Below are 14,730 nucleotides of genomic sequence, written 5' to 3'. Positions count from 1 at the left end.
AAGCTAATGGTTAATAAATCTCGCTTCAAGACTTTCTTTTTTATTTTTTTTTTTTAATATTTCAAAATTTACATTATTTTCATGGTTCATGTACTTGCTTCATTTATCTTTATTTAAAATGTGTATGTTTAAACATGAATTTTAAAAATTAAACCTGCAATAATGTTTATGAAATCGTGTAATAATGAAAATTTATTAAAATATTATAATATAAAATATAAAGAGGAAATTTTAATAAAGTAACCGACTTTATATTATTAAAATATTTACAATATCTAAGATAATTCTCAAATTATCATGATTTTATAAATTTACTTTAACTATTAAAAGTATAAGCATATAAAATTCTATGAAATAAGAAACTTTATTTTTATACGTACAATAAAGTGTAAATAAAGTAATTCTCAAAAAAAAAAAAATCTGTCAGAAATATGCATCTTCTTAATGTTCGAGTACACATAAATTCACACCATAGGGAGCTGTAAAATTTGTAAATAATTACATATATATAGAATTTTCAAAATAAAGGAAGTAGTTCGACTATTTTGTATAACGTGGTGTAAACCATCAGTATTCATGCTTCAATTTGTTATTTTATAAACTTCTATATTAATTAAAAATAATTTTTCGATAATTATACTGGCCAATGTTTTAACCTGATGTAATCATTATAAAAACAAAAAAAAATGAAACACATCGCTGGACTCTCTGGTTATCTTCTCAATAGTTCCCGTCTAATCTCTCCTTTCCTCTTTGCTCACTATACATATCGATTATCGGTTTCGTTCTAAAAGTGTACGGCGTATTCCCCCCCCCCCCAACCGGGTTCGCCTTTCCATCGTTGAGCAACAGCAGCGAGCGTATACACGTGTGTATACATGACCGATTTTTAAATTCGCCGCGCCTTGGACGCCAATGTGCCTCCATCCGCCCCCATACGAGTTCGTGCTATCGACGTAAAGTCATGAATACGTACATTACAAAATTGATTACTGTTTTTAACTTGTTTTGATTATCTGAGAGATAGAAAAAAATTGAAGCCCCATTCTTTTAATTAATTACTGTATAATTTCTAAACATTTACCATTCTCACTAGAAAAGATTTATTGTTTAAAAGAAAAATCTCTTTATGCCCTTATACCCTTACACATGGCGATTACTTTATTTATAAGTACGTTATACTTAATTATGTACTCAATTAAGAAACAAAAAGTAAATGATTTTGAAATAAAAATCATTGTACTAATTATACATAACTATATATTTTACAGACACTGGCTTCTAATTAAATGGAATTTTAATTTACATCGTAATAAATGAATATCTTATGAAATGGATAATTTTATAATATAAATATTTTTTTATTACAATAAGATTTTTTAATTATCTATGATCCCGTATTTAAGAATTTTCATCCATTTACATACAAACTTTTATAAAATTTATTATTATAGTACTTTTATTTTATATTTATTATGTAATATACAATATATATTTCAAAATGAAAAACGATTAATTTAAATTGATAAATAGCCTTAGATTTTTTTTACTATTAGGTTTATTAGAAAATTATTTTTAATATCATATTTTTTATAATAAAATAGCAATATTTATACAACAACAACAAAAATCTTAAATTAATAATTTTAACGAGTGATTATATTACGATACAATACTAATACACAGACGAATAACCATCGTATAGACGTTCCGTAGGATTGAGAAATTAGTATTAATAAATATCTAAAGCAATTATAGCCTGATAGATAGATGTTTAGATTTTGAATTATCTATTGTAGGAGAAAGACGGAAAAAAAAATTTACGATGATGAAAAAAAAACAGTTTTCACGATTAAATTATATAATATTCCATTTAAAATCAATATGTATTATTTAAAAAAAAAAAAAAAATACTGTTATATGAAATTATATAATTTAAAAAATATAATTCAACAAAAGTCACATTTAAAATTTCTTTACCTTTCTATCATTTTCGCTTGAATTCACGTGAAAGGAATTCCTTTTTGGAGTTTGAGCAGATGAACTATTATAATAAATTCCTCGATACTAATATCAATTGAATCGACATATAACATAATCAGGTAATGAAATTGTTAGTTTATTTGTCAAATGAATTTTTTTTAAGAAGAAAAATTCCAAAATTATCTTCTCTTCAATTATAGTTTTTAAATTAAGTTAAATTATTATTAAATATACTATGTACGAATAATAACGTTTCTTAATATCCAAAAAAATAAAAAAAAAAAAAAAAAACCATAATTATAAATAATATATATACGGATAAAAAAATATGCTTCGTTAGTGATCGTTAAACTCTTATACGTTTCTTTTATTTTGTGATATCTATTATCGTTATAAAATTTTATATATAGTTAATTTTCCTGTAATAAATACAGACAATACTATATATATTATAAATTAATTGATACTAATTAGTATATGTACGCATAAATACTTATAAAGACATAAAGTACTTTCTAATTTATTTTATGAATAAGTTACCATCAAACGAATTGAACTATTGGTAACAAATCTAAATTATCATTTTAATATATTATGAATATAAGTTATACATAGTTTCTCATATGAACACTGTATACATTATAGAAAATTATTAGTTAGTATGATAAATATAAATATATAAAACCAATTATATTGTAATTTGTACATAATTGACAATTAAATAGAGACAATATCAATTACTCTTACTAATATAACTGTAATATGTAAAATGAAAAAATAATTAGAATATTTAATAATATTTTAGATATATATTACACTTCTTATAATAAATGAAGAGGAGTTTCTAAGGGAAGTTTAGAAGCACATTAACGACCACAAGGTCAGTATAACTGAGTAACTAACTTGTAATTAATACGTTGAAGCAGGTTAGCATCAATACGCAAGTATTATTAGAATTAGGAAAAAGAAAATAAACTTTATTGTTTACACAACTAAATTTAAATGACTGATCCCAGTAGATTTACCTCATAAAAGTAATATTAAAAATTTACTAATATTGTTACTTGGATAAATTCAATACAAATTACAAACAAATTTACATATTTAATTGCTTACTTATGTACGTCTATAATCGTAAAATAACTTAGAAATTCAATCATATTTTATTTCTAAAATCTATATTAGTTTTCAATTTGAAAATATATAAATATATAATGCAAATATAAATAAAATTACAATATAAAAATAAAAGCTATAACATATAATAAACATAATTTACATTATCATTATATTTTTAATATGATATATTATAATCTTTATCTAAGCATAGTTTCTGTAAATTTACACTATATCTAACGATCAATATTAATAATTTTTCTATTACATTCAAAAATTGAAGTTATTATCATTAACTATAAAATTCAACATTCCGAATCAGGATGTAGTATAGATAAAAAATAGAACCATTTTCTCGTGAAATATTTCGAATAACATAAACTTTACTTGAATACTTTGACCAAATAATATAAATTAGCGAGTAAAAAAAAAAATTATAATATTTACGATTTTAAATTCGCAGATAAATATATTTAACATAATATTTTATATTTTACATGGTAATTTGATACAATTTTTACAATAATCACAAATTTCTTAAATTAAATAGGTACATCCAATTTTTACTATTATCATTATATAAATACTTATTAAAAAATACCAAATTAAATTAAAAATTATATTCAAAATTGCGAAAATTTTTTAGAATACGTGTATATTAAAAAAGCATACGTTTTAATCTTTATAATCTTAATTAATACAGTTTACTCTTTGTTAAGTACATTTTTAACAAATAAATAATTTGTACATATATATATATATATATATATATATATATATATATATATATATACTAAATTTCTAATAATTCACTTCACTTTTGATCACGAATTAGGACTTTGAAATTCCTATGATAATTACAAGCTGTACTGACAACATCAGAAAAAAATAATTTTATATCGAAAATTACTAATTAGGCATTAAAAAATATCGTGTGCTTACAAATATTGAAAAATCAATTCACTACAAATATTTTAATGTTTAACTTAAAGAAATATTTCAAATTAAAAATATACTTTTCACATAAATTATAACTGTATTTAATGTTTGAAATAAATTTTTATAATAATTCCGCATAATTATTGTATTGATAAAACAAAACAATACGTATAAAATACATGGATTTTAACAATTGTTGCTGAAATTGATGACGCTCATTTATTTTACGAAACCTTTAGCTGTAATATTATATTTATCAATATTTATCAACTGCTTATAAGTTTTATAACGTAAACATTAAAATATGATTGGAATTTAAAACCTTATTGCCATTTAAGTTTAATTATTTTATAATGAAATACAAAATATTTTAAATATACTGAAAATTTTACATTTTTACAGATTTAGATTTGTAAAATAAATGATAATACTTTCAATAAAAGAGCAATTAGTAATTTCGGAATAATTTATAACAATTAATTGCTTGTTGTTAAATATTAGTTGTAGTCCATTAATTGTAGTTATATTCTAAATACGAGCACGGATAATGATTTATATTTATTATGTGTGAGAATCAAAATCAAATGCCAAATTAAGACATGAAAAGTCATAATTATGTCAATGCAAGTTGAGTACTAATACAATCTAATATAAACATTGAATAACATTCATATAAAATGCATTTAAAAGATCTGGTAATGTACAATCATTGCAATCATCATCATCATCATCATCATCATCATCATCATCATCATCATCATCATCTCGATTATTAATACGTATATTTTGCCGCTGTGCGCACGTATTGCAGAAATCGATTTTCACCCACCGCCACATCCTGCAAAACAATTATCAATCAACAGCTTCGTTTGCGTGCGCGTAGCTTACGTGTTGCGCATATATTTGAGAGACCGAGCTCGAAAATCATCGCATATATAAGACATTAACAAATGGAGAAAATATTCTCACCCAAGTGTTATTTTCGTGACTAGTTTATATTTGTTATTAAGCATCGCGCTTTATTATAAACGCACCACTGATATAAAATATATCGAGAAACAAGGATGTTTTCGCGTATCTTTGATTATTTATCAGACTCTTTATTCCAATAGCCAAAGATAATTTATCATTTATCTATTTAAGTAAATGGATTTTCTATGAAAATATATCTATATTGTATAATATATCTATATCATACAATTTAATGTATGCAATAACAGTGACGATAATATGATCAAACTAAACACGAAGATTAAATGAAAAATCCAATAATAGTTAAATTGATGAAAATTAGAAGAGAAAAACCTCATAACTAATTAATATAAAAATAATGATGATAATAATGATAGCTTATAACTACAATTTATTCTGCAATTGTATTCACGAATATTGTTGTGTGCACGATGAAGACAAAATTAATCAAATTAAATCTAACGATCCCCTAATACGTATAAACCATTGTTATTATTGAAAATTTATTTAAAATCTATAAAAATTATATTTCCCAAATAATAATAATTTTACACAATTTATTATATTTATATTCTATGTATATAAATAGTTCGAATCGAAAATATACGTCTTCATGATAAACTATAATATATTTTGTAGATATGCTTGAGAAGATATTTTGACTAGTGGAATGCTTTCAATCTCTACAATGTCATATATGGTTCGATATCACAATACATATGCATATGTATGTGCATATATAAAAACCAATAAAAAATCTTAATTTCAAAATGATAAAACATATATTCACATGATATGGTTTTAAATTATTGTAAACACATTACGATAAATTTAAAATAAACTACCAATAACTACAAATAAGTAACATAAACAAATGAATCGCAACAACGCTCGTTTCAAGATTAAATTCAATATCCAAAGACATTATACATGATAAACAATATTTCTTATTGTTCTTATTTTTGAAGTAATAAAAACTGAGAGAGTCAATGTATTAGTTATTAATATTACTATCAGAATTTATAATATACGTGTGTGTGTGTGTGTGTGTGTGTGTGTGTGTGTGTGTGTGTGTATAACAACGTTCAAATTTTAAGCGAAAGTACATTCAATTAATATACAAGTTATACAGAGACTCATAAATTTACGCTGTTCTAATATTAAATTTTGCCACAGTTATATCATATAATTTTGCTAATTAAATATTATAAAATAAAGGGAAAAAATATATAAACTTTTTATATTTTTAGATTATTAGAGATAAAGATAATAATGAAATCATACGGTACAATTATAAAGTTTTTATAACAATAAGGCGTATAAATAAATTTTATATAAAAAGATTTTACAAGATATAAATTGTATTTGACATTAGTTTGATGTACAAAAACAATAAATAAATATGAAAAGTGTTGATTGAGTTATGATAGATGAAAATATACATAAGTATCAAGCTTTTTACAAAAACACGATAAATAATATTATTTTACAAATAACAAAATATTATTTAATAGTTTACTGATTATCTTTTATCAAATATTAATAAATATAGAGTTAAATGATATGCTAAAAATCAAACAATTATAAACATTTCTTTTTAACTTTTATCGATTACGTAATTGTTTATCCACGTGTTATTTTTATATATTATTTGTTATCGTACATTTGTATAAATGATAATAAAATTTCTATGCATGTATTTTTATGTGCATAAATTAAACAGAATTGAATGCTAACGTTATAACTATAAATTTGTAAAATTTACAAAAACGATATAAATGCTTATAATATACTTGAAAAAATATTAGAACAATAATATGATGATGAAAGTTAGAAGTTTATGAAATTATAGAATTATGGGCTAAGATAACATTATAGTATATTTAAATTTCAAAGTAATTAAATCGCACGCTTTAAATGTAAAATGCATCTAAAATGAAAAATAACAAAGCGTTATTTAAATTATTTTTTACACCATACAGATTATTAAAACTCTTTAATAAAATGTAAATTTTTTTTATAATTATATATTATAAGAAATTTATATGTACAGGTATTTATTAAGATTATATTTATTCGAGGACAATAGATTATATTCCATTTCATTCATTCAATATAGTTTTATCAAATATATATAATTTAAATTTTTATAAATTAATAGATACTAATATTCCTAAAATAAAAAACGAATTAAAATTCATTTAGAAGAAATTAATAATTTTATTTTTAATTGAAACAATATGAATGATATATTAATTTTGAAGTTTACTTGTTTCTGTAATATCTTTCATACTATATTCGAAAAAATATACATTTTCTTGTGATTCATTCATATTTTCATATGCATTGAATTAATTAGATAAGAGAATTATATATATATATATATATATATATATATATATATATTAAAACATTATAGCGGTAAATTATATAAAAGTCTGTAAAAAAACTTTTGCCAATATTTTCTTATGTTAGACAAACTCATAATCATTCCACTGGACTTCATATTAAAAAAAAAATGCAGGCACTGAAATTCTTGTGTTATTATGTTGGATCGTGTAAAAGCAAAATTGAATTATGCAGAAAATAAATTTAAATACACTATTACGATTGTAATTATAGTATAATAATATATAGTATAATAAATGAAATATTTCTTGAATTGTCAAATTATTTATAAGTATCATTTTCGAATAATTTATTAGTCATAATATTATCATACGTGTGTATTAAGTACAAAAGTTTTTTTTATGTTTAGATAAAAGTTTAAATATGAAAATTTTGCAAATAATTGTGCAAATAATATGTGTAAAATGTAAAAGAAATATTTTCATTGGTAATAATTTCTTTGGTTATATGCTATTTAATATTATGACATTTAATTTATCGTACGTACATATTATTATACGTTATTGTATCTTTGACGAATAAATTTTATTTAATGGCTGATTATTTGAATAAGCCTTTAAGGAAAAGTCGTAAAGTTAAAAATAAAAGGACACGAAATCAAAGCTATTTTTGTATTTTTGTTTACTTTTACTGAGAGTATGCAGCTGCTCGAGAATGTCATACGATCAGCATAATAAGTTGACTGATGTGAAAAGTAATTCCTAATATTAAAAATCACTTTATCCAAATTCTTGTTAACACATAATTCCTCGTTTAATATTTTTCCCTGTATTGTAGTCTAAATTTTCAAAACAGTTCCATTTCAACTGCACCAATTTTAGATTCTATTTTTGTGTATATAGTCTTCAGTCTATGCATTCGAAATAGAAATACATTTATATGCGTGTTGAGCGTTGAGATTCTAATAGAAACATCTTTGATTGAATAATGCTTAAGTGAGAGAATAGCTGTCGCTCTAGTGTGGGTGAGACAATAGGAGCTACAAAACAAAACAAGTTGTCAAATACTTTAACATAATTTAACTACGCGTCTCAAGATCTCGAGGCATTAATATTTATTGTACGTGAATTCCGAATGTGGCATATAAATTTACAATACCGACATGATTTATGTATTTATTTATGATCATTAATATCGAAAATGTGACGCTCAGACAAAAACAATCCGTTTGCTAGGTATTGAATAATGTTTGATGAAATTTATGTTAAAATAAAGTCTGCGCATATCAAACGCTTGAGTATGCAAACTTTGATTTATCGATAATAAATATCTTATCATTAATGTAAATAAAAAATTATGGTCACTGCACGTATGGTCACTTCCGAATGGCGTCCCAAATGGAAAAATACAGACAACGATCTCGTATAATCACAAAGTGATCCGGATAAACTTACAAACGACCATTCAAACGACAATTTTTTAAAATACAGAAATAAATCCAAACGATACGAGACATCAAGCTCATAAGTACGTGACTCGACTACAAAAGCAAGGATTAAAGTATAAGAAATCAAATATATATTCCTATTGGCTGATCTTTACAGCTTATACAGTGTTAGATATAGCTGATATACATGTACTACATGACTTTCTACGACACCAATATCGAGAGTTATTAACAGCAAGTGGATCAAAGCGATAATAGGACTTTACCTTATTTTCATTAATTTATAATCATAGTACAGCATTTAATTGCAAGACTTTAAATTGTAATAAAAATTATGTGTGAAAAAAATTATGCATATTAGATCGGAGTTTATGATTAACATCCGTATTTAACAGGCTTAATATACATACATACATACATTATATATATATATATATATATATGTATGGAAATATGCTACTTAATTATCATAGTCACAATATTTATCAACAAAAAGAGATACTAAAAAAAAATAAATTAAAACAAAACAAACAATATCTTCAATTATATTAAAGTAATCCGTTGCTCTGCGCGTTTCGAGTATCCGACACTTACAGTGTCTGTCACATTACTTCAACTAATAAATAAGATAATAGTAAATAATAAAAATCAGAGTCATGGTGGTATCTACCATATATACAATAGTAATTACAGCTATAGATGTAATATCGATAAATATCGATACTTATTAAGAGCATGAAAAATAACGACGTATAAATAAAAAATGTTCAAGATTTTTAATATAGAGGCTCCAATAATTTTTCATGCTTAATTAATAGTTAACATAGATATTGGCAAGATGATTAGCTCCTAAATATTTATATCATATAAGCAAAATAATAAATAAATACCAATAAAACTACAAAATTGTGCTATTCAAATAATAGTTTTTTTTTTTTTTTTTTTATTTTTTTTTTTTTTTATTATTAACATTGAGCTGCGAAGATGTTGCATTAAAAACTTGGAATACCTTAAAAAGTTCTTTTAGATTTTCAGAGCTGCTTTTGATAACGACACACGTTGCATATTCTCTTATATTTGTTCAAGTCAATTCGAAACTTCGTTGAAACGTTTCGTTATGAAAATAAATAGAGAAAAAAAGTTTTAAAGAAAAATGCATTTGAAGCTTTTACTTACAATTCAAACTATATGCGTATAACCTCACTTTTATAACTATTAAATCAATAATGTAAGAATATTTATATAAATTGTAAATATTTATATTATTAAGGATTGTTCTTTCCTAAAAATATCATAGAAAACTTAATTTTACATCTGTTTAAGCTTTACACATAGTATGTTTCCAAATTAAAATTTTTTTTTTTTTTTTTTTTTTTTTTTTAATATATACATGCATATATATATATAAACTTATATAAAAATTATTTTCTTGATAAAAAAATTCAAATTGTTTTATAAAACGTACATAATTTTAAAGCTTTTCTATATTTAAGATCGCAAAAACAGATTTTAAAGAAATTTTATAAGAAAAGAACTTCTCTGAGAAATCGCCTTTTATATGATTTATTTAATGTAATATATAAATCCAGTATTATAGTAAATAATTTGTAACATTTTAATATTTACAAACGTTTTTAATTCTTAAAATACAAAAAATCTACGTCATAAAATTCTTAATGCTTCATTTTATATAATCTCTATATGAGAAAAATATTGAATATCAAGCTATTATTAGCTATTATCAAGCTACGAATCTACGTTCTTTTAGTATTTATTTTACGTCAAAATACGAAATCTCGAGGATTTATTACTTTTTACTATTTGCTATTGTTGTTTGGTTGTAACTATAATTTTTCATATACCTGAATAGAAGTCTATCTAGTGAAAAATCTAATTCGTTACATATATATCATGCTATACTGTATCATTCATCAATTAACAATTTACAATTAAATTGCATTAAACTCATTTAAGTGCTATGTTAATGTGTTACTCTATACAATATTATTATTGAAATAATTTTGTGAAAAAAAAAAAATTAATAAAAATGAACTTCCTTTTCCATAATGTGAGACATTTTGATGAACTTAATAAAAAAAAAAAAAAAAAATAAAAATAAAATACCATATCCAATTAAAATTCATCCACATGTAAATTATATTTATATATTTTTACTGATAATTTGAAATTAAATTTTTTTTCAACCAAGGTAATTATTTAATGACATTTTACTATGAAAGCCGTGTAAGTAAGTTTCAAATATCAAGTACATAACTATAACTAATGTTTCATAAATCTAATAAATATGTCGAAATTTAGCACTCTAATTCAATAATAATGAATAAATTTGCATAATTCTATGTCGAATAAGAACATTTTTTTAAAAAATTTAAAAACCAATTTAAATAATTTAAGAGATATATCCCCGCAAGAAATTTCAATAATATAATATAACACATAAGAAAAGATATATATACAAAATATATTTTAAAAATTATTTAAAATATTTCTTTTTGATAATCAAATGAGAAACATAATCCATATATGACGAAATATATAATTACACGTATACGGCTGACCATACTAGATCACTTCTACTTTTTGCATATATAAATACTTTTTTTTTTAATATTCAATTTATTTTTATGCAATTATTTGTTTAAAGTAAAATTAATAATACATTTATTTAATATATTTTATGATCTTATTAAACCATACCAATTCAATGGGGCACATTCCGTAAATTTATAGTTATGTCGTTTGACTTTACAACAAAGTGAATAGATTTTTTTTATCTGTGATTACAATGTTTGAAGTATTAAATTAAATGTAATAAGACTGGAATGGAAAATATACATTTATTGGAAAGGACTGTATGATATGCAAATGATAAATTTTGTATTTCTCTTCCACATGAACGTCGATGTAGAAATTATAATAAGAAACGAACTGTGTAAATCAACTAATGGTAATTATTTTCAAAATTATTACAAATTTCTCGATAGCCAAGCATTTATTTATTAAAAAAAATGTAAATAAGAAAATAATTTTCAATGGTTATTTAGAGTGTAAAATTTTAATATATACTTTCATTGACATATTTTCTTGTCAAATATTGTAAAATATTAAAAGTCTATATTTTAAATAAATAATTTGGTTATATCATAAATCAATTCAATTTTCGTATTCAATGGAATTTCTAGTAAAGTATGAAAAAATTTTTTTTATTATTATATCATATCTTTATATCGTTCACAGATTTCCGAATTTCTATTATAATTTATTAATGTACATCCTACCTGTTATAAAATCTAATTTTTTTTTTTTTTTTTTTTTTTTTTTTTTTTATTTTAAATAAATTAGAATGGAAAAAATGTTCCTTGAAAAATAATTAAGTTAATACAGAACACAATATATTTATGACAGAAAAAATATTCTTTTAATTAATACTAGTATATTACCAAAAATGTTTATAAATAAAAATATACTATTTTAATCCATTTAAAATCAAATTTTAGGTAATATTAGTTCAAATTGGTTTTTTTAATTGTTAAAAAAAGAATAAGTTTATTGATCGAATTTCATTACATAATGTTATTATTATTTTTAAATTACCAAATTTTTGTTTATAAATTAAAATTTTTCTTTTCACTCTTTATATATTTTACTTTTCACTTTTCACATATTTTATATATATATATTTTTTTTTAATTATCTTAATTAAAAACATTGATAATTTTATTATTTTTAGATTCTAATGATTTTACAATTTTGTATAAGTTCGAGAAAATTAGCAAAAATGATTCTCCAATAATAAGATTAAATTTCATGTAATAATTTCAATTATATTATATACTCGCGCACATCCATTTTCTCAATGACTATCAATGTATGTTAACAAACACTTCAATAAATAATAATTTAAGTTTATAAAAATAAATAATTTGCCTATACTAAAAAATTCTACAGCTGAAATATAATCAAGAAATTTATAATTAGACAATTTAAATATATAATATAACGTGTCATATAAAAGCTTAGCTTAATATATAATTTAATGACATATTCTTTCCTTTTAATAAAATAATAAATATATTATTTATATTTTTAATATATTATTATCATTTATTTACATTAAGCTTATTTTCTTTTTTTCTTTTTTTAATAAAAAATGCAAACACCTCAACGCACAAAATTATTTAATTACGTTAATATAATCGATAAATACGATAACGCTCAGGAGCATTTTAGCGAGCAAATTAAATGTAAATATCAATTGCAATTTTATAATGTAGCCGAAACGACCAAGCAAAACAATTAAAAAGCTCTCCGATCGATTAGAGTACAAACGTGCACTGTCTTTAGAAATATTCTACTTTCGTGAGTAAGCGATGAACTTATCGGGAAAGCCGTGCGAAAGCAGATTGCGCAACAAGTTCAGTAAGATACTTGGTTTTAATGAGGTTTCGTCGACTCATTTTTAAATGCCACTCAATAACAAATAATTCCTCCATCTTTTCTTCTCTATTTTATTTATTTATATTTTTTTTTTTATTTTTTTATTTTTTTTTTTTTTTTTTTTTTTTTTTTTTTTTTTTTTTTTTTTTTTGCAAAGAATAATGGAAAATTATATTTCGTCTCCAGTCCTGCAAACGAAACATATGCCAATCTCTCGATCAACGATTGTCACGATAATGTATATGAGAAGGAACGTCACAACTGTCACACGGCTGCGGCAAGACATAACATTAAAATGATAAAATAATAGAATATAATTAAGAGGAATGGAAGGATATAATGGAGGAAAAAAGAATGCCACGAGTGTCGGTACCTTGTTGAGCCGCCCTCCTGCGGATGCTCTTGTTAGCGCCGGATACCCTCGCACTTTGCGACCGCGTGGCTGGTCTCCGCCTCCTCGTGGGGGTGCTGCTGCTCTCTGGGGTGGCGCTTCCGCTATCCTTTTTGCCGGCGTTTGTCATCCTCGGCTCCCTGCCGTACTTGCCGGCAAGTGGTGGCATCGCACTTAGCATCTGCTCCATGCTCGAGGAACCGGGCGCGCATATCGATGCCGAGCGCGTCTTCCTTCTCAGGCTCTGGTGCTGATGTTGGCTCTCGGCCATCATCCTTGTCTCGCGCTTACTCTTCCTCCGTGTCTCCTTCTCCAACCGGCTCACGCCGACATTTCCGAGTGCGTTAACCGGACCCAGCTCGAGATCTTCCGCTCGAACGTTGCACGAGCTTCAGTTAATGCACTCTCTCGAGGCTTCCCGTCCTTCCTTCATCATTACCGCTCTCGAGGCTTTTCCGGCTCGAAAGCTCCCGCTCGAACAGCGATGCTTTGGCAACGATGGCCTACGCTAGTTTATTGACGAATAAATCTTTATTTGCAATGGGTCTTAACGGGCAAATGTGCTATTGAGCGAAAGGTCCTGCATCGAAGAATAAGCTTCTATTCGAGTTTCAATAGATCGTTTCCTCTCTATTTTCAAACTTTCTTCGATTCGCCATTTCACACGGATCCTACCCAATTGAACATCGTTTCATTTTGCCAGCAGATTCAAATCTGCGTACGTCTCATCTGCATACTCGCACGTGCTTATATTAACTTACGCGCACACGTATCTAAACGTTAATTAGCTGTTGTAATAAATCAAGTATGTCAATTATTGATTATAGAAATTGAAAAGTAAGTTTTTGCACCGTAATTACTCCACCAAACTTATATAGGTTTCAACCATCTTAGAAATAATTTGTAATTTACTTGTAATTTCGTTCAATCTTGTAATGCGTATCATAATTCGATAAAGTTATACGGTAACAGGATGAAAAATTGCTTGTACAATATTTCAAAAAGATTTGTCATTTGATGTTATGTATCAAAAATTAATCGTTACATTGGATAATATTTATATCCATAAATACAC

The 14,730-nt window shown here is 24.1% G+C and overlaps 1 protein-coding gene across 1 annotated transcript in view; it reads right to left on the bottom strand.

The window, feature by feature from the left end:
• The window catches only part of Rgk3 (Rad, Gem/Kir family member 3), a 63,613-nt gene extending 49,435 nt beyond the window's left edge, over positions 1-14,178 (bottom strand). The window contains exon 1 of the mRNA XM_011506532.1: positions 13,638-14,178. Coding sequence (XP_011504834.1) covers positions 13,638-13,929 — 292 coding nt within the window. The 5' untranslated portion in view covers positions 13,930-14,178. The remainder of the gene's footprint in view (positions 1-13,637) is intronic.
• Positions 14,179-14,730: the final 552 nt, after the last annotated feature.

This window comes from Ceratosolen solmsi, unplaced genomic scaffold (assembly GCF_000503995.2).
Source record: "Ceratosolen solmsi marchali unplaced genomic scaffold, CerSol_1.0 scaffold6, whole genome shotgun sequence".
In the NCBI taxonomy this organism is placed as follows: Eukaryota; Metazoa; Arthropoda; class Insecta; order Hymenoptera; family Agaonidae; genus Ceratosolen; species Ceratosolen solmsi.
Note: the sequence above shows the minus strand (reverse complement) of the source record. Positions and strands in the feature narration are given on the sequence as shown.